The following is a 27,675-nucleotide window of genomic DNA, read 5'->3' on the forward strand; positions in this document are numbered from 1 at the left end:
CGGGGCTGATTGGCTAGCAAGTCGGCGGTAGACAGAGGCTGCCGAGTCATGGTGCGTTGCTTCTTCAGCTCTCCGTAGCTCTGGCATAACGTGACTACTTCATAAACGGTGCGCGGATTCCTGGCCAAAAGCATCTGGAATGCGCCGTCATAGATGCCTTTGAGGATGTGCTGAACTTTATCAGCTTCGGGCATGGCGGCGTTGACACGTTTACAAAGGTCGACGACGTCTTCAATGTAACTAGTGAAATTTTCACCAGTCTGCTGTGCACGGGCTCGCAAGCGCTGTTCAGCGCGTAGTTTGCGCACAGCAGGTCGACCAAACACTTGAGTGAAAGACGTCTTGAAAGTTGACCATGGCGGGATGTCGACTAGACTTCGTGGTTATGAAACCAGAGTTGGGCAACGCCAGTAAGATAAAATATGACGTTGGTCAACTTCTCGATGTCGTCCCACTTGTTATGCGCGCTCACCCGTTCATACGACGTAAACCAGTCCTCCACGTGCGTTTCATCTGTACCTCTGAAGACCTTCGGATCACGTTGCCGAGGAACCCCGGTGCAGATGACGGGCTGGGGCGCAGGCGCCGGCGGGTCGGTATTGTCGGTCATGATGGGCGGAAGCGTTCGGGTTCGAAGCTCCAGGGTGCAAGCGGCGGGGGAAATCCAGCAACCTCCACCAATTGAGAAGAGGTTTATTGGCGGTGTCCGTCCAGGACGCTACGAGTTCCAAGAACGGCGAGGCAGCGTGAAGCACCGTCTCCAAGAACACCAGCGACCAACAGCGCGAGCAGAGCGGGCCAAGCGTTAGCGATGCCGCTGGACGGAGGCGCGTCTTCTTCACAAGACCAACAATGCTCACTTATGGGACGTCTCTGCAGACGAGGTTTCGGCAAATTGACTTGTCTTCGCTTTGACGAAGACAGGTACCTTTGACGAAAAATTGGCTCTAGAAATGTCTCTTGTTTGATATCGCCTTGTTCTTAGACCAAACCTTTTTAGTCTTTAACCTTCGAGTTTGCATATGTATTTGATGTTTTTTTTCCTATAACGAGGCGCATATTTGTTTTATTTCATTTGATTTAAATTTATGCACACTTCATTTACTTTATACTTCATGAAAAAGTTAGTAAAATATCAGCTCATCTTTTGCTAAATAGGGTATCACAGGTTCTCCATGAGAAAACCTAGTTTTTTGTGCTGTCTACCTTAAAACAAGAGTGGCAACACAATTTTTTTTGCTCTTCTTGGGTGTAAACTCAAGTCTCGCAACTCTTGGAGGTTATTCGGAGCAATGCGGTTGGTGTTTGAAGGGACCCTGAAACGATTTTGACGATTTTGTACAAACGTACTGAGTCGTTAGAGTAGGTCCTTCTGATCATTAATTGACGCATCTAAGCGCTCCACGTAAACCGTGTAATGTATTATAAGGGTTTAAAAATGTACATCGCTACCGATTGCAGCACGCCAAGCGGCTGATTTTGTGCCCAGATGACGCGATTTGCCCAGGATACGTCACTGGGCCAGCTATCCGATTTGGTTGCCCAGGGCGCGTCATCGATAATTTTTCCAACATTATAGGGAACAAATGTTGTTCGTAATAGTTTAGATGTTAGTTAATTTGTTTCTATAAAAAGAAAGTAACATAAAGAGAATGCACAAGGACATGTATCACTACACAAAAAGCACTTCCGGCCCACAGCAAGTGTCGTCTGCTTGTGTTACAACGTGCTCCGTGTTGACGACAGCTGCGCGGTCAGTGTTGGTCTTGTTCTTTCTTTTCGCGAACACCACGGTTCGCCCTTGTTGCGTTGTGGGCTACAAACGTAGCGATCGGTGACATGTCAAGCTGCGACATCATGCGCCGCTGCGACATCATGCCCCGCTGCAAAGTAGCAGACGAGTGGAGTGGCTGCAGCGCATCGGACTTACGGTATACAAACCAATCCAAACGGCGCCAGCATCCACTGGTTTGCGGCCGTCGCTTCACTTAGAAGGTTTGCCACAATAGACTTTAGCGTGCCCGGTATTCAAGTAAACGCAAGCGAAAGTGTACTGGCCGCTTTAGCACGTTTCACGTGATGAACGGATGTTCAAACATGAACTGCTTGCACAATGCTCAACCAAACACACAGCTAATATAGCAGTAACCAAGTTCTTTTTCTGCTTTGCTGCTGGCTCAAATATTTGGCAGGAGCATAATCTTGAACACGTTGTCATGTTAAAAATGTTATACACTTGGTTACAGGAATATTAGCTCTGTTTTTGGCTGGTTAAGCTCTGCACCACCAGATGGCTTGACCGCGCATGCCGATCAGGCCGCTCACGTACGTCTACGAAGCTCCTTCATGACAGCGGTATGGAGGGGCTTTAGTTTACGCCTCTGGCTATCCGTCAAAACACCCAGCTCGCCTGTGGTTACCGGAATACTGGACATGCTCGGCGCTGCGACAGAACGCTCGCAACGCACGCTGATTGATCGCTCTCGCTGGGGATCGACGGCCGGGCGGCTAGCGGAGAGGTTGGCGAGCCTTCACGCGCTGGCTCCAAGACAACCGGAAATAAACGACAACGTACGTCACAACATGACGTAGAGCCAGCGCAGGCAGAGCTTAGCCCCGATCACTCGGCGAGCGAGTTGAGGAGGAAATGCATGGCTAGGGAGGAGGGTAACTTGTAATCGTCCGTAGCTCTCTAATATGAGACGCTTCACCTAAATTGTGACGCGAATGTTTTACTGTAGCTGCACCCTACGCGTCTACAAAATTTGTCCGAACTGTTTCAGGGACCCTTTAAATAAGTTTCCTGGATCATGCTGAGCTGTTGATGAGCTCTTTAGCGAAACCTGAGGTAGTGATTTCGGCAAATGTTTCCAATAAGTTAGCAAAAAAACTTGCTTAAAACTAAACTCAAGTGAGATAAACAAAAATTTACATCTTATTCGAAATAACCATACAAAATTACACACATAAACTTTCAGCACTATAACTCATTGAGTAAACATGAAAAAAATTGGTCTAAGACCCAGTTAGTTTCTTGTTAATGGTAACACAAGTGTTTTCGCAGGTGTGCGCTTGCAGTGTACAGCAGTAGAGATTACGTGTGGATGGTTTCACCTTCAATCACCGTTCCTTTTTACGCCCAGGTCGACCTTCTTCATGTGGCTCTTCACGACAATCTTGGTTCCGTCGACCATCCTCTACATGCTGAGTGGCGTTATAGCTGCCAAATACCTCTGCATGCCGTACCAGTACGGCGGCCCTGAGGGTCTCCAGCTGCTAGACAACGTGAGCAGCACCAGCACGCGCCATATTACTCCGCTGAAAGACGAAGGCTTGAAGTTATGAACACTTGTAGAACAAGGATGTGTCGCTGGAGCCAACCTTTCTAGAAAAGAACTCTTCTTCGTCAGGGACGAAGGGACGACGACAGGTTCCTTTGTCGAAACGTTGGCGCCTGCGACATTCCTTGTTCGACCATTGTTCATCACTACCAGCAAACGCGGAAAACATGTTCCTGGTCTGCTTCTATTGCACATATTCAAATTCCGAACGCAAATATCGGTGAAAACTGCACGTGGTCTGAGTAAGAAAGATATTTAGCCTGTTCTTGTATACATCGCATTTGCTCAAATATATCGATTTTTTTCGGGGACAATAACATTGGTGTTAAATAGAGTGCGAAACCGAAACTTCGATATGTCATCCAATTCTCACTCGCCGATCTCGGATCCCACCTTTCATTCTCGAAGGCCTCGCTTTGTTGTACTGCGCGTGCTGGAAACTCATGCGAGCGGCCGGAAGTTGGTCATCATTGGATACCATTGTACTTCTTACAGCAGCATCTCGTGGTAATTTCTTCAACCACAAATGTTAAGAGTCCCTTTTTTAAGCCTATGGCGTTTTCAGCGAAGCCTGTTGAAAAACTAACCACTATACATTCAAAAGTATTCTATTGCAAGCGCCTTTAAACCAAGAAATAACAGTATTACTTGTCTGTACTAATATTCATCAATATGTTGGGACAGATGGAGCCACAATTGTTGCTTGAACAATGAATAGGCAGTTTTACCGTGTCCCGTATACGCAAGGGTGCTTGTGGATTACCGAGTTACCGGACGCAGGTAGCGCCATCTTGTGACGCTTCGTCTAACCACAATGTCTTATAGACACGTATTCGTGTTCCATGAGTTATTGTCGAAAAACATTTAAAATGCAACGTGTTCATTATTACACTGCTGCCGAAAATTTACGCCAGCAGCGAAGTAGTATACACTTGGTTAGTTCAATAATAGCTGAGTGAGCTCTGTGCCACCAGATGGTGCCACCAACTCAGCCGCCAAGTTTTATGCCTCCGGTAACCCGCTAATCCACGAACGCCTTTGCGTTTGCAGGAATGCCAGATATGCTAAAACTATCTATCATGTTTACAGACAAGCTGAAACGCTCTAGTTTTATCGTGCATGCAATTTTACCATCTCGTATGCGTAATATCAGTGGACTGGACGGCAGCAGTCCTGGTAGAGGCATCTCGTGACGCTTTTTTCAACCATATGACGAGTTAGAAACGCTATTTGACGCGGTTGTACTCAACAAAAAAGAAAAGGCAATAAGTTCTACATGGTCACTTTTTGTTGCTGCCGACGTCTTTAGATCAGAAACTAAGTATACGGCCGCTGCAGTTCACTTTAGCTGAGCCCAGTGTCACGAAGTGGCACCCTCAACGCTCAACGTCTTCAGTATTCCGGTGTTCCGCAAATGGTATGAACAGGATAAACTTTTTTGCACTATTCTTTACAGTTGAACGGTATCCCTTTAGGGCTCAATGCACGGGGCCCATTTGGTCGCTGATAGTGTTTTACAGCGAAGTTGTTAAGGGCTAGTTTCCCCAGGATCGTGTCCGCGTGTAGAAAAAAACGGGCAAGTTTGCACTCGGCCGTGCAAAGCTTATGCACAGCGAAACTGTTGATCCTCAAGTCTTACTGGCTGCTACTGCTAGCTATTAGCTTGGTTGCTGCTAGGTCTTAACTTGGTTGCTGCTAGGTTCTAACGTGGTTACTGCTAGGTTCTGTAACTTGGTTGCTGCTAGGTTTGTAATAGGTTTTGCTTGGCCTAGTATTTTGCTATCACTTCGCATTACTGAACTTGAGGATCGACAGTTTCGCTGTGCCTAAGCTTTTCACGACTGAGTGCAAACTTGCCCACTTTTTTTAACTTAACTACGCATGTAGGGAAGGTATTCTCGAGCGATCATTTTCGCAGGTACCTTGCATTTCGCGACATTTCGCGTGACTAGCGCTGGACGCATCGGTGCCGACGAGCGACAGCGTTCCTGGCATGCCACAAACGCAGGCAGGCTAACCAAGGTTGGCACAGTGCCAGGAACGCTGTTGCCAAATCCGCGCGCGTTGGAGGCTATCCATTCGATACCTAGCGAAAGTTGACACGACTAGGCACAGCCACATTTATGGCAAACTCCGAGGCCAAGCGCATGCGCACTGGTGGTTGCGTCAGTTATGACCTAGATGGATGCTAGGCGACACGTAACAGCTATTTTCGGTAGCTTTGGCGTCGCGGGAAACAGTTTACCAGCTGCTGCGGTAGCTCGGCGCGGCGGCGGCTGCGCGGAGTGTTGCCGTCGGTGGGCGTGGTAGTGGTCGCTGCTGCGTTGCTACCTGTTTCGGTGCATGCGCGGCTAGGCACGGTTGGGCCAGGTGGTGCGCAGCTGTGGCTTGGTTGTTTCTACGCAACGGCGTCGAGTTTTCTGCAGACTTCGGCCGTTTCTCTTCCAGCTTGAACAGCTTCGCTGTTAAAACTACCATCATCAGCATTGGCTCGAGCGTCGTCTTCTTCCGCAGCTGGTTCGTTGGCACCTCTCGGTTTGCGCTCATGCCATTAGATGCCGTGGCGAGCACGAGTGCGTGCTTGGCACGTGCTTGTGCCACTACTCCCGCGTTCATCATCGTCGTCTGCTTCCACAGCTGCCTGCGTTGCCGCTAATCATCCAAGCATAGAATTTCATTTCTCTTCTGTCGCCGTAATGGGGTATGAGTCATTGCTTAAGGGCGTATGAGCCATTCATGAGCAACTGAAGACGTGTCCTAACGCGTTTGAGCAACGCCGCCGCGAACGCGCTCGGGAAAGGGCTCGTCGTCGACGTGCCGATTCTAGCATGACGGCTTCCGAAGCCCAGGCGAAACGTCAGCGTCGTCCTGCCCTCCTGAAAGCCGGCAACGGTGGTTCACGTCTCGGCAATGCTAGCGCCAACTTCGCCGGTGCGACGGCTAGGTCTTAACGCGAGTTTCTCAACCGGAACGCTTCATGATAGACATGTTCGGCTGGGTGATGCCCAACGACAATACGCCCATTCTTATCGTGGGGGCAATATTCACTACAGTAGACCCACCATAGTCAGAGCTTCGCTGGCTTCCACCTTCACAGTAGTGGAAGGGCTCTGAATTTTTAATTTTTTTCATTCTGAGAGTTATTTTCCTTTGTTATTATAACCCGTATATTGAGCATTAAATAAGAATGTCTGGTTCATTTTAGCGTTAGAAGTACGATTTTAATATTCTCCAATTAAAGCATTCATTTTAAACTCTGACTGATGGCGGCGGCTGTTTGCAGAACGGGTAGCCGTTTCGGCTACCATCGGCGGGCAAGCTGCCTTTTCTATAAGTTTGTTTTCCTTGCTTTTAAGAAGAACGTGATATATTATATCACAAACTAAAATTTTCCCCTAATTGACTCTGCATTCAATACAATAATTGTTATCTACCATGTGCTCCAGTTGCTAGATATTGAGAACCTCTCTTCTCTTCTCTCACTTATTGCACCTTTTGCATACACGGGACTTTCGTTGTTCTTTTAATTTTAGGAGTTAAGTCTCGAATCAAAAAGCCAGCGCAATTCTGTGCGTCTCTCCTTTCTGCATTGTCAGGTAACAGCAGCGCTGTACGTTAAAGGCAAGTGGGATCCCATCGAGAACCGAGATTACGAACTGTACAACACAACCTACAAGCCGGGACAAGTGATAAGGTAAAACTTACTTCGCCGTCTGTTTTGGTGCCTGCTGCATCAGATATGCAACTATGAGTGGGAACCAATTCTATGACAAACTTTGCAGACGCTGAATCAAAGATAGGAGATATCCGGATATAGGATAAGGATATCCCGGATATAAGATAAGCCGGCGCCAAGCATTGTCGATATGTGCTGGATCCCACTACTCAAGAAGAGGTTGCTCGCCGCCATCATTTCGGAGAATGAACAATTGCACTGACCTTCCATTTGCTGCCGCGTCCAAAAAACCGGAATGAATATTTCACTAATGGACAGTTTGAGCCTCTTCGTAGTTGCATTGTAGTGTACGGAATACCGGATGCGTAGGTGGCATGAGCAACGCTGGTACCACCATCTTGCGATGATCTCTTCAAACACAACGCTGAGGAACGTTCATGTGTTGCGTCGTTGTTCTCGCAAAAGCAAAAAAGAAAACGAAAAAGTGAGGTCCAGCTGTAAACAAATGATTGCGGCTGCGAACACCTCTGCACAAGCAGATAAGAAGAAAGTTCGCCTGCCCGATCTCGAAAGCTATGTTCTGTGTGCTTCACTTGATAATGTCAGAAGATGACGGCACCCGTGCTTCTGAGCACGCTTGTGTCCCAGGGTACCCGTGTTCTGTAAACTACGGTCTGTAATATATTTACGGACAGGATAACGCTATAATAGGTTAAGCTGTATTTGTGTATCTACGCTACTACAAAAGAAAAAAGGCCACTCTTACCGTAAGAGGAGGATTGAAAACCGACTACAGAGACATTAGGAAACGACGGATAGTGACACCGCTTTGAAGTTCTCCCCCAAACTTGCCGTGAGTTCCTGCAATAATACGGCGCACGGCGCATGGCGTGCCTGCCATGAGAAGGTTTACGTGAAGCAAGACAACCGCTCTACCAATACAGCGCGATAATGTGCAGTTTAAGCCCATTGTGTGCGCTGTTGATAGCTGCCATCCGTAGCACAGAGACAAATGGCCCATTGCACGCGATAGCAATAGGCACGTGGCGCAAAAAAATTCTACGAGTCCATCCGCTTTCGCCGTTCCCAATACGTCATACGTAAAAAGGAAACGTTAAAGCTGTGCCAGAAATTCCTAAGCATATACTAAAAGGGAGATAGGAAGCGGTATGGGACACCCTTGCAAACACCCAACCAGTGGGGATGGAAGGTGACCAAAGCCAATCCAAACCAGAGGAACCGCCACTTGTGCATTAATTACGCACGCACGCTCAGCCGTACCCCCTCCGATGCGATTGGCGGCATTACCGCGTCGGTTATGTCGCGCCGGGCATCTCGCAAACATATTAAGCGTAACCTCCCTGAACGGGAACTGTCGAAGATATGCCTAGCATTACATAGCGGCCGACGTGTTGCGGATTGCATATGTTCGGCAATGTAAATATGTGAATCTCTGTGCTTGTACTCCTCAAAAATAAATAACGCATGCTACATCAACACAACCCCCGCACACGTGAAGTATCATTACTAGAAGCCGGATCTCTAGGCTTTAAAAAGCGCGTTTTAGGCGCCAAAAATAGGCAGGCAAAACAACGTTTTAGGCCTCCAACGTCGTAAATATAGGCACAATAAATCTTTACATAAATGCTAATTATTTCAAACGAACACGTGCGCGACCTGTATCTACGACAAAAAAACAAGAAATGTTATTGTGTATTATGGCACAAAGGCGCCAACAGTCGAACATAGCCGTGCAATTGCCCCATAAAACTGCTGGACTAATGACGATCAATTAGCTTAATTCTAAAAGTACACTGCTCATATTCATGTTCAACGGCCACTGTACTCGAGCGTCGCATATAGTGAAACAGGCATGAAAAAGAATGCTTGAAAGTTAGGAATACTGATTAAAAAAACGCTACTTTATGTCTGCCTGACGCAATTAAATTAAGACATTGCAAGAGAGACTGCGATTTATTAACAAATTAACATAAAATTAAATTATGGGGTTTTACGTGCCAAAACCATGATCTGATTATCAGGCACGCAGTAGGGGGGGGGGGACTCCGGAAATATTTACCACCTGGGGTTCCTTAAAGTGCACCTAAACCTAAATACACGGGTGTTTTCGCATTTCGCCCCATCGAGAAATTAACATGTTCTTACTTGAGGACTGTTAGGTAGAACTCTGGCAATTTCCTCATATAAAATGACATTATCCGAATTGTACAGGCAAAACGTCCCAACACTGCCAAATACATTTCCGCCAATTTGACATGTTTGAAGAAATCTGTTTAGAGGACGCGTGGAATGTAGTCTAAGAATCACTGTGAAGATTATGGAAACACTAGCAAACTACAACCATCTCCAGATTTTTGGATTCAAAATTGTGCCTCTTGTCACTGAGAATGATCTTGTACGCTGAGAAGGAATGCTTTACGGTGGTGAACACCTTAAAAAGTAAATTACAAACAAAACAAAAACCGCATGCGCATCTCGGTTTTCTTCGTTCTTTTGCTCTTCACTCTCCTTTCCCCTGACGGCTCTCCGCGGTTTGGAATTCGCCAACCGCTCGCGTCATGTCAGCGCGGCGGCGTATGCTGGCCGGCGCCTGCCGTTTCACTGCTGCTAGCAGTTGTTTTCCAGGAGTTGGTTGAACTAGAGGACTAGGTTAAACCCCATAGAGTTCCAAACAGTCAATGTTACCCGGTAACATGAATAACGGTCTCTAACTGCACTCGAAAGCAAAACTTGAGGGTAAATAGTGTTCATATAGGCACCGATATTGAAAATAGGAATTATAGGCATTTATAATAATTTAGGCACAAACGCCAAAATAGGCATTTATACGCACTATAAAACACTATAAAAGCCCTTCTTAACAACTAATTCATGCTCATATATCAAAGTGGGGCAACAGTAGCGCAAGGAACAAAAAAGACATTTGCTTAAAATCCGGTCTCTAATCATTACCACGCATAACACATTCCGCACCACGCCGACCGCCGTATAATGCTACGCATATCTCCGACAGTTCCCGTTCAGGAAAGTTTCACTTAACTTGTTTTACATCGTATATTCGTGAACAGTTGTTTATCGGTAACAACCTTGACTGCATTATGTTCTATAGGACCAAATACTCAACCTAACAAGTTTTTATGACTGCTTTGGCTCCAAAATGGCAGTAATAAGAAAAACACCTCACAGCCATTACCCCACCATTATTCGTACGGGCGCTGAAGTTTGAGCGTAAAATAATAAAAACAGGATAAGCAGAAGTTAAGTCACTGTTTCCTCACATCTTTCCCTCCCAGTGACTGGAAATTGAGCATTGAAAAAATAGTTTGGAAGTCCAAAGTCATGCGTTGTTCTTTAGTTTAAGGGTCCATTAGCAGGCCCCAAAAGAAATTTTGGTTATACAGCCAAGTCGTAAAGCGTCGTCTAGTGAGTTTTTAGTGCAATGATTTTTCACTCTGGTTCATTATTAGAGAAGATAAGAGAAATTTAAATGTCGTGTCACGATGGTGCCAGAGTTATTTTTAACGTAGATGTTCTCGCACTTCGCCTCGATCAGCATCCGCAAGCAACGTGCCTTCTCCATACCGGAGCTTAGTGATCGCGCTATTGCATTTTACGTCAATAGCCCTGCCTCCCCTTCAATGCGAAGCGGTCTTCTCCGAGTGCAGCCACATTTATGCGGGCGGACGGGGTAAGGTGTCTCGCCTTTAGGTGGACCGATCCCCGTGATAGTGCAGCCTAAAATTGTGTGCCACGGGGACGACTGGGTATATGCACTGGGTATGTGCTTTGGGGCCACTGGGTATGTAACCCTGTATTTTAGTTTGCTTACAAACTTATATATCGCCATCAGACGCATTCTCTCTAACTCGTTATAAATAGAACCACTACAACACATAATCCCTACGTAACCGTTCTTTCCCGCAACAGTTACATTGTTCTTACAGCCGTACCCTAGAAATCTGAATCCTTCGCATTATTAGACGTCAACTACAGTTTAATCTGAAATTTCTTGCTTCGTTTTTGTGGCGCGGCACACTTCCAGTGGTTTTGGCGTGTTCTCCATATTGCATGATTTACCGAAGTTAATTGTCACGAAGGGTGACGTTGCAGGCAGAGCCTATTGCGTAAAAGCCTCTGTGTGTCTGACTCACACTCAGACAGGAACCGGAGCTGTTTCGGTTGAAGGGTGCACGGAATCTAAAAATAAAGTTGGGCTGTCATTGTGCAGAGCAACACGTTTCTACATTGCAAAAGTAATCGTAAGTATTTTCTGCAGAGCAACAACTTTATACTATGCAAACACGATCCTAAGTGCTTTCTGCAGAGCAACTACGTTATACTTTGCAAAGGCGATCGTAAGAGCTTTCTGAAGAGCAACAGCTTTATACTTTGCAAATGCGAACGTAAGCGCTGTCTGCAGAACTACAAATTTATACTTTGCAAACGCGATTGTAAGTCTTTCTGCACAGCAACAATTTTATGCGTTGCAAACGCGGTCGAAGTGCTTTCTGCAGAGCAACTTTATAGTTTGCAAACGTGATCGTAAGACCTTTCTGCAGAGAAACAACTTTATACTTTCCAAATGCTATTGTAAGAGCTTTCTGCAGAGCAACAAATTTTACTTTGCAAACGCCATCGTAAGTCCTTTCTTCATAGCAACAACTTTATACTTTGCAAATGCGATCATAAGAGCAGCAACTTTATACTTTGCAAGCGTGATCGTAAAACCTTTCTGCAGAATAACAACTTTATATTTGCAAACGCTATCGTAAGTGCTTTCTGCAGAGCAAGAGTTTTATACCTTGCAAACGCGGTCGTAAGTGCTTTCTGCAGAGTAACAACCTTATATTTGCAAATGCGATCGTAAGTGCTCTCTGCAGAGCAACAAATTTATACTTCGCAAACGCGATCGTAGGAGCTTTCTGCAGAGCAACAACTTTATGCTTTGCAAACGTGATCGTAAGTGCTTTCTACAGAGCAACAACTTAATACTTTGTGAACGCCATCGTAGACCTTTCTGCAGAGCAATAAATTGATACTTTGCAAAAGAGATTGTAAGTCTTTCTGCAGAGCAATAATTTTATGCGCTGCAAACGCGATCGAAGTGCTTTCTGCAGAGCAAATTTATACTTTGCAACGGTGGTCGTAAGACCTTTCTGCAGAGAAACAACTTTATACTTTGCAAATGCGATCGTAAGTCCTTTCTTCAAAGCCACAACTTTATGCTTTGCAAATGCGATCATAAGAGTAGCAACTTTATACTTTGCAAACGTCATCGTAAGACCTTTCTGCAGAACAACAACTTTACAATTTGCAAACGCGATCGTAAGATCTTTCTGCAGCATAACAGCTTTATACTTTGCAAACGTGATCGTAAGACCTTTCTGCAGAACAACAACTTTACAATTTGCAAACGCGATCGTAAGATCTTTCTGCACAGCAACAGCTTTATACTTTGCAAACGCGGTCCTAAGTGCTTTCTGCAGAGCAACTTTATGCTTTGCAAACGCTATCGTAAGAGCTTTCTGCAGAGCAACAACTTTATACTTTGCGAACGCGTTCGTAGAGCTTTCTGCAGAGCAACAAATTTATACTTTGCAAACGCGATCGTCGGAGCTTTCTGCAGAGCAACAACTTTATACTTTTCAAACGTGATCGTAAGTGCATTCTGCTGAACAACAACTTTGTACTTTCCAAATGCGATCGTAGGAGCTTTCTGCAGAGCAACAACTTTATGCTTTGCAAACGTGATCGTAAGTGCTTTCTACAGAGCAACAACTTTATACTTTTCGAACGCAATCGTAAGAGCTTTCGGCAGAGCAAGAAATGTATACTTTGCAAACGCGATCGTAAGTCTTTCCGCAGAGCAACAACTTTATGCAAACGCGAACGAAGTGCTTTCTGCAGAGCAACGACTTTATAATTTGCAAACGTGATCATAAGACTTTTCTGCAGAGCAACAATTTTATACTTTGCAAATGAGATCGTAACAGCTTTCTGCAGAGAAACAACTTTATAGTTTGCAAACGCGATCGTAAGAATTTTCTGCAGAGCAACAACATTATACTTTGCAGACGCGGTCGTAAATGCTTTCTGCAGAGCAACAACTTTATACTTTGAGAGCTTTCAGCAGAGTAACATATATTTGCAAGTGCGATCGTAAGTTCTTTTTTCAGAGCAACAAATTTATACTTTGCAAACGCGATCGTAAGAGCTTTCTGCGGAGCAACAACTTTATACTTTGCAAACGCGATCGTAAGAGCTCTATGCGGAGCAACAATTTTAAACTTTGCAAACGCGATCGTAAGTGCTTTCTGCAGATCAACAACTTTATACTTTGAAACGCGATCGTAAGAACTTTCTGCAGACAAACAACATTATACTTTGCAAACGCGATCGTAAGTGCTTTCTGCAGAGTAACAACTTTATATTTGCAAATGCGACTGTAAGCACTTTCTGCAGAGCAACAACCTTATACTTTGCAAAGGTGATTGTAAGTGCTTTCTGCTGAGCAACAAATTTATACTTTCCAAACGCGATCGTAGGAGCTTTCTGCAGAGCAACAACTTTATGCTTTGCAAACGTGATCGTAAGTGCTTTCTACAGAGCAACAACTTTATACTTTTCGAACGCGATCGTAAGAGCTTTCTGCAGAGCAACAACTTTATGGAACGCGATCGAAGTGCTTTCTGCAGAGCAACAAATTATACTTTGCAAACGTGATCGTAAGATCTTTCTGCAGAGCAACCATTTTATACATTGCAAATGAGATCGTAAGACCTTTCTGTAGAGCAACAATTTTATACTTTGCAAACGCGATCGCAAGTGCTTTCTGGAAAGCAACTACTTTATACTTTGCAAACGCGACCGTAAGTGCTTTCTGCAAAGCAAGAACTTTATACTTTGCAAACGCGACCGTAAGTGCTTTCTGCAAAGCAAGAACTATATACTTTGCAAACGAGATTGTAAAACCTTTCTGCAGAGCAATAATTTTATCCTTTGCAAACTCGATCAAAAGTGCTTTCTGCAGAGACACAACATTATGCTTTGCAAACTCAATCGTAAGAGCCTTCTGCAGAGCAACTATTTTATACTTTGCAAACGCGATCGTAAAAGCTGTCTAGAGAGCAACAAATTTATACATTGCAAACGCGATCGCAAGTGCTTTCTGCAGAACAACTTTATACTTTGCAAACGCGATCGTTAGTGCTTTCTGTTCAACAACAAATTTATACTTTGCAAACCGATCGTAGGAGCTTTCTGCAGAGCACCAATTTTATGCTTCGCAAACGTGATCGTAAGTGCTTTCTACAGAGCAACAACCTTATACTTCGAGAACGCAATCATAAGAGCTTTCTGCAGAGCAACAAATTTATACTTTGCAAACGCAATCGTAAGCCTTTCTGTAGAGCAACAATTTTATGCGTTGCAAACGCGATCGAAGTGCTTTCTGCAGAGCAACTTTATGCTTTGCAAACGCTATCGTAAGAGCTTTCTGCAGAGCAACAACCTTATACTTTCCGAACGCGTTGGTAGAGCTTTCTGCAGAGCAACAAATTTATACTTTGCAAAAGCGATTGTAAGTCTTTCTGCAGATCAACAATTTTATGGCTTGCAAACGCGATCTAAGTGCTTTCTGCAGTGCAACTTTATACTTTGCAATGGTGATCGTAAGAGCTTTCTGCAGAGAAACAAATTTATACTTTGCAAATGCGATCATAAGAGCAGCAACTTTGTACTTTGCAAACGTGATCGTAAGACCTTTCTGCAGAACAACAACTTTACACTTTGCAAACGCGATCGTAAGATCTTTCTGCAGAGCAACAGCTTTATACTTTGCAAACGCGGTCGTAAGTGCTTTCTGCAGAGTAACAACCTTATATTTGCAAACGTGATTGTAAGTGCTTTCTGCTGAGCAACAAATCTATACTTTGCAAACGTGATCATAAGAGCTTTCTGCAGAGCAACAACTTTATACTTTCCAAACGTGATTGTAAGTGCTTTCTGCTGAGCAACAACTTTGTACTTTCCAAATGCGATCTTAGGAGCTTTTTGCAGAGCAACAACTTTATGCTTTGCAAACGTGATCGTAAGTGCTTTCTACAGAGCAACAACTTTATACTTTTCGAACGCGATCGTAAGAGCCTTCTGCAGAGCAAGAAATTTATACTTTGCAAACGCGATCGTAAGTCTCTGCAGAGCAACAACTTTATGCAAACGCGATCGAAGTGCTTTCTGTAGAGCGACAATTTTATACTTTGCAAACGTGATCGTAAGACCTTTCTACAAAGCAACAATTTGATACGTTGAAAATGAGATCGTAAGAGCTTTCTGCAGAGCAACAACAATATACCTTGCAGACGCGGTCGTAAATGCTTTCTGCAGAGCAACAACTTTATACTTTGAGAGCTTTCAGCAGAGTAATATTATATTTGCAAATGCGATCATAAGTTCTTTCTGCAAAACAACTTCATACTTTGCAAATGCGATCATAAGTTCTTTCTGCAGAGCAACAACTTCATACTTTGCAAACGCGATCGTAAGAGCTTTATGCGAAGCAACAAATTTATACTTTGCAAGCGCGATCATAAGAGCTTTCTGCGGAGCAACAATTTTATACTTTGCAAATGCGATCGTAAGTGCTTTCTGCAGAGCAACAACTTTGTACTTTGAAACGCGATCGTCAGAACTTTCTGCAGAGAAACAACATTATACTTTGCAAACGCGATCGTAAGTGCTTTCTGCCGAGCAACAGCTTTATACTTTGCAAACGTGATTGTAAGTGCTTTCTGCTGAGCAACAAGTTTATACTTTTTAAACGCGATCGTAGGAGCTTTCTGCAGAGCAACAATTTATGCTTTGCAAACGTGATCGTAAGTGCTTTCTACAAAGAAACAACTTTATAGTTTGCAAACGCGATCATAAGAATTTTCTGCAGAGCAACAACATTATACTTTGCAGACGCGGTCGTAAAGGCTTTCTGCAGAGCAACAACTTTATACTTTGAGAGCTTTCAGCAGAGTAACATTATATTTGCAAGTGCGATCGTGAGTTGTTTTTGCAGAGCAACAACTTTATACTTTGCAAACGCGATCGTGAGAGCTTTCTGCGGAGCAACAACTTTATACTTTGCAAACGCGATCGTAAGTGCTTTCTGCAGAGCAACAGCTTTATACTTTGCAAACGCGGTTGTAAGTGCTTTCTGCAGAGTAACAACTTTATATTTGCAAATGCGACTGTAAGCACTTTCTGCAGAGCAACAACCTTATACTTTGCAAAGGTGATTGTAAGTGCTTTCTGCTGAGCAACAAATTTATACTTTCCAAACGCGATCGTAGGAGCTTTCTGCAGAGCAACAACTTTATGCTTTGCAAACGTAATCGTAAGTGCTTTCTACAGAGCAACAACTTTATACTTTTCGAACGCGATCGTAAGAGCTTTCTGCAGAGCAAGAAATGTATACTTTGCAAACGCGATCGTAGGTCTTTCCGCAGAGCAACAACTTTACGGAAACGATCGAAGAGCTTTCTGCAGAGCAACAAATTATACTTTGCAAACGTGATCGTAAGATCTTTCTGCAGAGCAACCATTTTATACATTGCCAATGAGATTGTAATAGCTTGCAGTAAGCAAAAATTTTTATACTTTGCAAAACGCGATCGTAAGAATTTTTCTGCAGAGCAACACACATTATAATTTGCCAGCCGGTCGTAAATGCTTTCTGCAGAGCACACAACTTTATACTTTGAGAGCGTCACAAGTAACTTATATTTGCAAGTGTTGATCGTAAGTTCTTTTTGCAGAGCACAACTTTGACTTGCAATTGCTATCGTAAGAGCTTTCTTGCGGAGCAACAATTTATACTTTGCAAACGCGATCGTAAGATCTCTATGGCGGAGCAGCAATTTTATAACTTTGCTAACGCGATCGTAAGTGCTTGTCTGCAGAGCACCAACTTTATACTTTGAAACGTGATCGTAAGAACTTCCTGAAGAAACAACATTAGCCTTTCAAACGGCGATCGTAAGTGCTTTCTGCAGAGTAACAACTTTATATTTGCAAATGCGATAGTAAGCACTTTCTGCAGAGCAACAACCTTATACTTTGCAAAGGTGATTGTAATTGCTTTCTGCTGAGCAACAAATTTATACTTTCCAAACGCGATCGTAGGAGCTTTCTGCAGAGCAACAATTTATGCTTTGCAAACGTGATCGTAAGTGCTTTCTACAGAGCAACAACTTTATTCTTTGCGAACGCGATCGTAAGAGCTTTCTGCAGAGCAACAACTTTATGGAAACGCGATCGAAGTGCTTTCTGCAAAGCAACACTTTATACTTTGCAAACGCGACCGTAAGTGCTTTCTGCAAAGCAAGAATTTTATACTTTGCATACGCGACCGTAAGTGCTTTCTGGAAAGCAAGAACCATATACTTTGCAAACGAGATTGTAAAACCTTTCTGCAGAGCAATAATTTTATCCTTTGCAATCTCGATCAAAAGTGCTTTCTGCAGACACACAATATTATGCTTTGCAAACTCAATCGTAAGAGCCTTCTGTAGAGCAACTATTTTATACTTTGCAAACGCGAACGTAAATGCTGTCTAGATAGCAACAAATTTATACATTGCAAACGCGATCGCAAGTGCTTTCTGCAGAACAAATTTATACTTTGCAAACCGATCGTAGGAGCTTTCTGCAGAGCACCAATTTTATGCTTTGCAAACGTGATCGTAAGTGCTTTCTACAGAGCAACAACTTTATACTTCGAGAACGCAATCATAAGAGCTTTCTGCAGAGCAACAAATTTATACTTTGCAAACGCAATTGTAAGCCTTTCTGCAGAGCAACAATTTTATGCGTTGCAAACGCGATCGAAGTGCTTTCTGCAGAGCAACTTTATGCTTTGCAAACGCTATCGTAAGAGCTTTCTGCAGAGCAACAACTTTATACTTTGCGAACGCGTTGGTAGAGCTTTCTGCAGAGCAACAAATTTATACTTTGCAAAAGCGATTGTAAGTCTTTCTGCAGATCAACAATTTATGGCTTGCAAACGCGATACTAAGTGCTTTCTGCAGTGCAACTTTATACTTTGCAAAGGTGATCGTAAGAGCTTTCTGCAGAGAAACAAATTTATACTTTGCAAATGCGATCATAAGAGCAGCAACTTTATACTTTGCAAACGTGATCGTAAGACCTTTCTGCAGAACAACAACTTTACACTTTGCAAACGCGATCGTAAGATCTTTCTGCAGAGCAACAGCTTTATACTTTGCAAACGCGGTCGTAAGTGCTTTCTGCAGAGTAACAACCTTATATTTGCAAACGTGATTGTAAGTGCTTTCTGCTGAGCAACAAATCTATACTTTGCAAACGTGATCATAAGAGCTTTCTGCAGAGCAACAACTTTATACTTTCCAAACGTGATTGTAAGTGCTTTCTGCTGAGCAACAACTTTGTACTTTGCAAATGCGATCTTAGCTTTTTGCAGAGCAACAACTTTATGCTTTGCAAACGTGATCGTAAGTGCTTTCTACAGAGCAACAACTTTATACTTTTCGAATGCGATCATAAGATCCTTCTGCAGAGCAAGAAATTTATACTTTGCAAACGCGATCGTAAGTCTCTGCAGAGCAACAACTTTATGCAAACGCGATCGAAGTGCTTTCTCTAGAGCGACAATTTTATACTTTGCAAACGTGATCGTAAGACCTTTCTACAAAGCAACAATTTGATACATTGAAAATGAGATCCTAAGAGCTTTCTGCAGAGCAACAACAACATACCTTGCAGACGCGGTCGTAAATGCTTTCTGCAGAGCAACAACTTTATACTTTGAGAGCTTTCAGCAGAGTAATATATATTTGCAAATGCGATCATAAGTTCTTTCTGCAAAACAACTTCATACTATGCAAATACGATCATAAGTTCTTTCTGCAGAGCAACAACTTCATACTTTGCAAACGCGATCGTAAGAGCTTTATGCGAAGCAACAAATTTATACTTTGCAAGCGCGATCATAAGAGCTTTCTGCGGAGCAACAATTTTATACTTTGCAAACGCGATCGTAAGTGCTTTCTGCAGAGCAACAACTTTGTACTTTGAAACGCGATCGTCAGAACTTTCTGCAGAGAAACATTATACTTTGCAAACGCGATCGTAAGTGCTTTCTTCAAAGCCACAACTTTATGCTTTGCAAATGCGATCATCAGAGTAGCAACTTTATACTTTGCAAACGTCATCGTAAGACCTTTCTGCAGAACAACAACTTTACAATTTGCAAACGCGATCGTAAGATCTTTCTGCAGCATAACAGCTTTATACTTTGCAAACGTGATCGTAAGACCTTTCTGCAGAACAACAACTTTACAATTTGCAAACGCGATCGTAAGATCTTTCTGCACAGCAACAGCTTTATACTTTGCAAACGCGGTCCTAAGTGCTTTCTGCAGAGTAGCAACCTTAAATTTGCAAACGTGATTGTAAGTGCTTTCTGCTGAGCAACAAATTTGTACTTTGCAAACGCGATCGTCGGAGCTTTCTGCAGAGCAACAACTTTATACTTTGCAAACGTGATTGTAAGTGCTTTCTGCTGAGCAACAACTTTGTACTTTCCAAATGCGATCGTAGAAGCTTTCTGCAGAGCAACAACTTTATGCTTTGCAAACGTAATCGTAAGTGCTTTCTACAGAGCAACAACTTTATACTTCGAGAACGCAATGATAAGAGCTTTCTGCAGAGCAACAAATTTATACTTTGCAAACGCGATTGTAAGCCTTTCTGCAGAGCAACAATTTTATGCGTTGCAAACGCGATCGAAGTGCTTTCTGCAGAGCAACAACTTTATACTTTCCAAACGTGATTGTAAGTGCTTTCTGCTGAGCAACAACTTTGTACTTTGCAAATGCGATCTTAGTTTTTTGCAGAGCAACAACTTTATGCTTTGCAAACGTGATCGTAAGTGCTTTCTACCGAGCAACAACTTTATACTTTTCGAATGCGATCATAAGATCCTTCTGCAGAGCAAGAAATTTATACTTTGCAAACGCGATCGTAAGTCTCTGCAGAGCAACAACTTTATGCAAACGCGATCGAAGTGCTTCTCTAGAGCGACAATTTTATACTTTGCAAACGTGATCGTAAGACCTTTCTACAAGCAACAATTTGATACGTTGAAAATGAGATCGTAAGAGCTTTCTGCAGAGCAACAACATACCTTGCAGACGCGGTCGTAAATGCTTTCTGCAGAGCAACAACTTTATACTTTGAGAGCTTTCAGCAGAGTAATATTATATTTGCAAATGCGATCATAAGTTCTTTCTGCAAAACAACTTCATACTATGCAAATACGATCATACGTTCTTTCTGCAGAGCAACAACTTCATACTTTGCAAACGCGATCGTAAGAGCTTTATGCAAAGCAACAAATTTATACTTTGCAAGCGCGATCGTAAGAGCTTTCTGCGGAGAAACAATTTTATACTTTGCAAACGCGATCGTAAGTGCTTTCTGCAGAGCAACAACTTTGTACTTTGAAACGCGATCGTCAGAACTTTCTGCAGAGAAACATTATACTTTGCAAACGCGATCGTAAGTGCTTTCTTCAAAGCCACAACTTTTTGCTTTGCAAATGCGATCATCAGAGTAGCAACTTTATACTTTGCAAACGTCATCGTAAGACCTTTCTGCAGAACAACAACTTTACAATTTGCAAACGCGATCGTAAGATCTTTCTGCAGCATAACAGCTTTATACTTTGCAAACGTGATCGTAAGACCTTTCTGCAGAACAACAACTTTACAATTTGCAAACGCGATCGTAAGATCTTTCTGCACAGCAACAGCTTTATACTTTGCAAACGCGGTCCTAAGTGCTTTCTGCAGAGTAGCAACCTTTAATTTGCAAACGTGATTGTAAGTGCTTTCTGCTGAGCAACAAATTTGTACTTCGCAAACGCGATCGTCGGAGCTTTCTGCAGAGCAACAACTTTATACTTTGCAAACGTGATTGTAAGTGCTTTCTGCTGAGCAACAACTTTGTACTTTCCAAATGCGATCGTAGAAGCTTTCTGCAGAGCAACAACTTTATGCTTTGCAAACGTAATCGTAAGTGCTTTCTACAGAGCAACAACTTTATACTTCGAGAACGCAATGATAAGAGCTTTCTGCAGAGCAACAAATTTATACTTTGCAAACGCGATTGTAAGCCTTTCTGCAGAGCAACAATTTTATGCGTTGCAAACGCGATCGAAGTGCTTTCTGCAGAGCAACTTTATGCTTTGCAAACGCTATCGTAAGAGCTTTCTGCAGAGCAACAACTTTATACTTTGCGAACGCGTTCGTAGAGCTTTCTGCAGAGCAACAAATTTATACTTTGCAAACGCGATCGTCGGAGCTTTCTGCAGAGCAACAACTTTATACTTTTCAAACGTGATCGTAAGTGCATTCTGCTGAACAACAACTTTGTACTTTCCAAATGCGATCGTAGGAGCTTTCTGCAGAGCAACAACTTTATGCTTTGCAAACGTGATCGTAAGTGCTTTCTACAGAGCAACAACTTTATACTTTTCGAACGCAATCGTAAGAGCTTTCGGCAGAGCAAGAAACGTATACTTTGCAAACGCGATCGTAAGTCTTTCCGCAGAGCAACAACTTTATGCAAACGCGAACGAAGTGCTTTCTGCAGAGCAACGACTTTATAATTTGCAAACGTGATCATAAGACTTTTCTGCAGAGCAACAATTTTATACTTTGCAAATGAGATCGTAACAGCTTTCTGCAGAGCAACAACTTTATGCTTTGCAAACGTAATCGTAAGTGCTTTCTACAGAGCAACAACTTTATACTTCGAGAACGCATATGATAAGAAGCTTTCTTGCAGAGCACAAATTTCATACTTTGGCAAACGCGATTGTAAGCCTTTCTGCACCCGAGCAACAATTTTATGCGTTGCAAACACGATCGAAGTGCTTTCTGCAGAAGCAACTTTATGCTTTGCAAACGCCTATCGTAAGAGCTTTCCTTGCAGAGCAACAACTTTCTACTTTGCGAACGCGTTCGTGAGAGCTTTCTGCAGAGCAACAATTTATACTTTGCAAACGCGATCATAAGAGCTTTCTGCAGAGCAACAACTTTATACTTTCCAAACGTGCTTGTAAGTGCTTTTCTGCTGGAGCAACAACTTTGTACTTTTCCCAATGCCGCTGTAGGAGCTTTCTGACAGAGCAACAACTTTATGCTTTGCAACGTGATCGTAAGTGGCTTTCTACAGAAGCAACAACTTTATACTTTTCGAACGCAATGTAAGAGCTTTCGGTCAGAGCAAGAATGTATGCTTTGCAAACGCGATCGTAAGTTTTTCTGCAGAGCAACAACTTTGCGCAAACGCGATCGAAGTGCTTTCTGCAGAGCAACAACTTTATACTTTGCAAACGCGATCGTAAGAGCTTTCTGCAGAGCAACAAATTTATACTTTATCGTAAGCTTTCTGCAACAAATTTATACTTTTCGTAAGAGCTTTCTGCAAAATTTTATACTTTGCAAACGCTCGAGCTTTCTGCAGAGCAACACTTTATACTTTGCAAACGCGATCGTAAATGCAGAGCAACAACTTTATACTTTTTCAGCTTTCTGCAGAGTAACAACATTTATACTTTTCAAAGTGATTCTTATTTTGCTGAGCAAAAAACTTTGCAAACTTGATCGTAAGAGCTTTCTGCAGAGCAACGACATTATACTTTGCAGACGTGGTCATAAATGCTTTCTGCAGAGCAACAACTTTATATTTTTAAATGTGATCGTAAGTTCTTTCTGCAGAGCAACAACTTTACACTTTGAAACGTGATCGTAAGAACTTTCTGCAGAGCAACATTATACTTTGCAAACGCGATCGTAAGTGCTTTCTGCAGAGCAACAACTCATACATTGCAAACGCGATCGAAAGTGCTTTCTGCAGAGCAACAACTTTATACTTTGCATACGCTATCGTAAGAGCTGCAATTTTATACTTTGCAAACATGATCGTAAGACCTTCCTGCAGAAACACACCTTTATACTTTGCAAGCGCGATCGTAAGACCTTTCTGCAGAGCAACAACTTTATGCTTTGCAAACGCGTTCGGAAGTGCTTTCTCCAGAGTAACAACTTTATATTTGCAAATGCGATCGTAAGTGCTTTCAGCAAAGCAACAACTTTTTACTTTGCAAACGTGATTGTAAGTGCTTTCTGCTGAGCAACAACTTTATACTTTCCAAATGCGATCGTAGGAGCTCTCTTCAGAGCAACAACTTTATGTTTTGCCAACGCGATCAAAGTGCTTTCTGCAGAGCAACAACTTTATACTTTGCAAACGTGATCGTAAGTTCTTTCTGCAGAGCAACAATTTTATACTTTGCAAATGAGATCGTAAGAGCTTTGTGTAGAGCAACAACTTTATACCTTGCAAACGCGATCGAAAGTGCTTTCTGCCGAGCAACAACTTCATACTTTGCAAACGCGACCGTAAATGCGTTCTCAAGAGCGACAACTTTATACTTAGCAAACGTGATCGTAAAATCTTTCTGCAAAGCAAGAGCTGTATACTTTGCAAAGAGATCGTAAGACCTTTCTGCAGAGCAGTAATTTTATCCTTTGCAAAACTCGATCAAAATTGTTTTCTGCAAAGCAACAACTTTACACTTTGCAAACTCAATCGTAACAGCTTTCTGCAGATATAAAAATTTGTACTTTGCAAACGCGATCGTAGGAGCTTTCTGCAGAGCAACAACTTTATGCTTTGCAAGCGTGATCGTAAGTGCTTTCTACAGAGCAACAACTTTATACTTCGTGAACGCGATCATAAGAGCTTTCTGCAGAGCAATAAATTTATATTTTGCAAACCGATCGCAGTCTCTGCAGAGCAAGCAACTTTATTGCAAACGCGATCGAAGTGCTTTCTGTAGAGCGACACTTTTATACTTTGCAAACGTGATCGTAACGACCTTTCTACAAAGCAAGAATTTGATACATTGAAAATGAGAATTGTAAGAGCTTTCTGCAGAGCAACAAATATACCTGCAGACGCCGGTCGTAAGCTTCTGCAGAGCAACAACTTTATACTTTCTGCATAAGAGCAGAGCACCTTTAGACTTTGCAAACGTGATCGTAAGCAATCACTTTATATTTTGCAAACGCTGCAGAGACCGCAACTTTATACTTTCCAAATGATATTGTAAAGCTTCTTTCTGCAGAGCACAAATTTATACTTTGCAAACGCCAGTGCTTTCTCGTAAGTCCTTCTTCAGAGCATAAACTACTTTGCAGACGTTATAAACTTGCAGAGCAAATCGATGCAGAGCAACAACTTTACACTTTGAAACGCGATCATAAGAACTTTCTGCAGATCAACATTATACTTTGCAAACGCGATCGTAAGTGCTTTCTGCAGAGCAACAATTTATACATTGCAAACGCGATCGAAAGTGCTTTCTGCAGAGCAACAACTTTATACTTTGCAAACGCTATCGTAAGAGCTGCAATTTTATACTTTGCAAACATGATCGTAAGACCTTCCTGCAAAAGACACCTTTATACTTTGCAAACGCGATCGTAAGACCTTTCTGCAGAGCAACAATTTTATGCTTTGCAAACGCGGTCGGAAGTGCTTTCTCCAGAGTAACAACTTTATATTTGCAAATGCGATCGTAAGTGCTTTCTGCAGAGCAACAACTTTTACTTTGCAAACGTGATTGTAAGTGCTTTATGCTGAGCAACAACTTGATACTTTACAAATGCGATCGTAGGAGCTTTCTGCAGAGCAACAACTTTGTTTTGCCAACGTGATCGTAAGTGCTTTCTGCAGAGCAACAACTTTATGCAAACGCGATCGAAGTACTTTCTGCAGAGCAACAACTTTATACTTTGCAAACGTGATCGTAAGACCTTTCTGCAGAGCAACAATTTTATACTTTGCAAATGAGATCGTAAGAGCTTTGTGTAGAGTAACAACTTTATACTTCGCAATCGCGATCGAAAGTGCTTTCTGCCGAGCAACAACTTCATACTTTGCAAACGCGACCGTAAATGCGTTCTGAAGAGCAACAACTTTATACTTAGCAAACGTGATCGTAAGATCTTTCTGCAATGCAAGAGCTGTATACTTTGCAAACGAGATCGTAAGACCTATCTGCAGAGCAGTAATTTTATCTTTTGCAAACTCGATCAAAGTTGTTTTCTGCAGAGCAACAACTTTACACTTTGCAAACTCAATCGTAAGAGCTTTCTGCCGATATAAAAATTTATACTTTGCAAACGCGATCATAGGAGCTTTCTGCCGAGCAACAACTTTATGCTTTGCAAGCATGATCGTAAGTGCTTTCTACAGAGCAACAACTTTATACTTTGTGAACGCGATCATAAGAGCTTTCTGCAGAGCAATAACTTTATGCTTTGCAAATGCGATCATAAGAGCTTTCTGCAGAGTAACAACATTATACCTTCCAACGGCGATCGTAAGACCTTTCTGCAGAGCAACAACTTCAGGCTTTGCAAACGTGATCGTAAGAGCTTTCTGTAGAGCAACAACTTTATACTTTTAAATGCGATCGTAAGAACTTTCTGCAGAGCAACAACCTTATACTTTGCAACGCGGTCGTAAATGCTTTCTGCAGAGCAACAACTTTATACTTTGAGAGCTTTCTGCAGAGTAACAACAATATGTTTGCAAATGCAATCGCAAGTTCTTTCTGCAGAGCAACAACTTTATACTTTGCAAACGCGATCGTAAGAGCTTTCTACGGAGCAACAATTTGATACTTTGCAAATGCCATCGTAAGTGCTTTCTGCAGAGCAACAACTTTATACGTTGAAACGCGATCGTAAGAACTTTTTGCAGAGCAACGAAATTATGCATTGCAAACGCGATCGTAAGACCTTTCTGCAGAACAACAACTTTAGACTTCGCAAACGCGATCGTAAGATCGTTGTGCAGAGCAACAACTTTATATTTTGCAAACGCGATCGTAAGTGCTTTCTGCAGAGAAACAGCTTTATACTTTGCAAACGCGGTCGTAAGTGCTTTCTGCAGAGTAACAACGTCATATTTGCAAATGCGATCGTAAGTGGTTTCTGCAGAGCAACGACTTTATACTGCAAACGCGATCATAAGTGCTTTCTGCAGAGCAACAACTTTATACTTTGCAAACGTGATCGTAAGAGCTTTGACCTACGCACAGAGGTTGCCTGCTTCCAATGCCAAAACCTAGTCAGGTGACCTTTAAAGAAAGCCCACAGGTTTATCGCGGGTTTTATTTCTGTGTGGAAGGGTCAGTGCTCCGTGCTAAATAATACTGCGAAATTATTTTATCTTTTTGTTACGCAACTAAATAATACTGCGAAATTATTGGATCTTTTTGTTACGCAACGACCTTAGAAGACCAGCATAGGCTTTACCTTATTTCTTTCCGGTTGGAACCCACACCCTGTGTTTCTACAGAACTTGTCACAAAGTTCAGTCTCGCAGAGGCAGCTGACGAGACAGGAACCGGACTGCAAAATATGAACATATACATGGTATTAGAAATTGTGCGAATGTTTCGAAATTTCGAATATGAACAAAATACTCTAGCTAATTCAATTCACAATTGAGTCGAGAATTTTCGATCCTATGTGGTAAATATTAGTTTTAATTCGAGTATAAAAGGTGAAAACACCTATTCGAGAGTGCAGGCAGAAAGGCTTATGCAAGTGGTGACTGTTCGGAATGATTCTGCTGCAATAAAGCCGCTTTTGCTGCTCGATCAGAGGCACCACTTGCACAGTAAACGAATTTAGTAGCTAACTTCTTCTCAATAATGTCCAGATGAGGATGCATATGCCTTGACTTTAGGCTGTTTACCAGCTTACTCGCTCAATCTGGCCAAAAGGGTTCTTAATTTGAACTCTCTCACCACATTTTCATCCTTTATTACTACGTGCGGTGCTGTTGTACTACCCTTCGCTCATTCAAATAACACAGGGCCCTACGTGCATTTGGTGGCGTGTTTTGCCTGTGTTGCAGCACTTTCATGGAAACTGCGCCAGACGTGATCATCTGAGCTTTTTTTTAGATTTTCCAGCACCCCAGCGGACCGGCTTTCTAATTCTGAACGGCATTACGCGTCTCATAACAATGAAAAAGCTTTCTTGATTTTACCAAACGAACTCCACATCGCCCTAATATTTCACATTATTAAGAAACGATAAACATGTTCGACATTCGATTCGATATTCGAAGGTCGTTTGGCGCGCATGTTATCCTTGGATTCGATTCCAAAATTTCAGTGTTCGAACACCCCTACGTATTACAATATCGAGCACGTCTGCAGGCCTGAATACGAATTTGAAAGCCCGGAATGAAGCTCTTTGAAACCTAATGAAATTATTTTTTCTTCCCCAGCAAGTGCAACGGTACGACACCACTAGTGCATTTGTCAACGCATCCTGACATCACCGTCGCGTCAATGATGTTCACTACACACGTGAGTGCAGGACTGATTAGGTTATAATTATGCAGGTTGTATTAAATGACTCGTCCGGTTTACTGTCTAACGTGGCCTGCTGTTCTGTGATTAGGAATATTGAAGAATCACTCTTTGGAATATCGAAGTTACAAACGACGCATGGT

At 42.6% G+C, this 27,675-nt stretch overlaps 1 protein-coding gene across 1 annotated transcript in view; it reads left to right on the forward strand.

Annotated features, from left to right (window-relative positions):
• LOC119464833 (uncharacterized) overlaps window positions 1-27,675 on the forward strand; it is a 33,907-nt gene that overhangs the window by 5,672 nt on the left and 560 nt on the right. The window contains exons 3-5 of the mRNA XM_049655345.1: window positions 3,144-3,285; window positions 6,938-7,035; window positions 27,448-27,529. Of these exons, the coding sequence (XP_049511302.1) occupies window positions 3,144-3,285; window positions 6,938-7,035; window positions 27,448-27,529 (322 nt within the window). The remainder of the gene's footprint in view (window positions 1-3,143; window positions 3,286-6,937; window positions 7,036-27,447; window positions 27,530-27,675) is intronic.

This window comes from Dermacentor silvarum, chromosome 9, assembly GCF_013339745.2.
Source record: "Dermacentor silvarum isolate Dsil-2018 chromosome 9, BIME_Dsil_1.4, whole genome shotgun sequence".
Taxonomy (NCBI): domain Eukaryota; kingdom Metazoa; phylum Arthropoda; class Arachnida; order Ixodida; family Ixodidae; genus Dermacentor; species Dermacentor silvarum.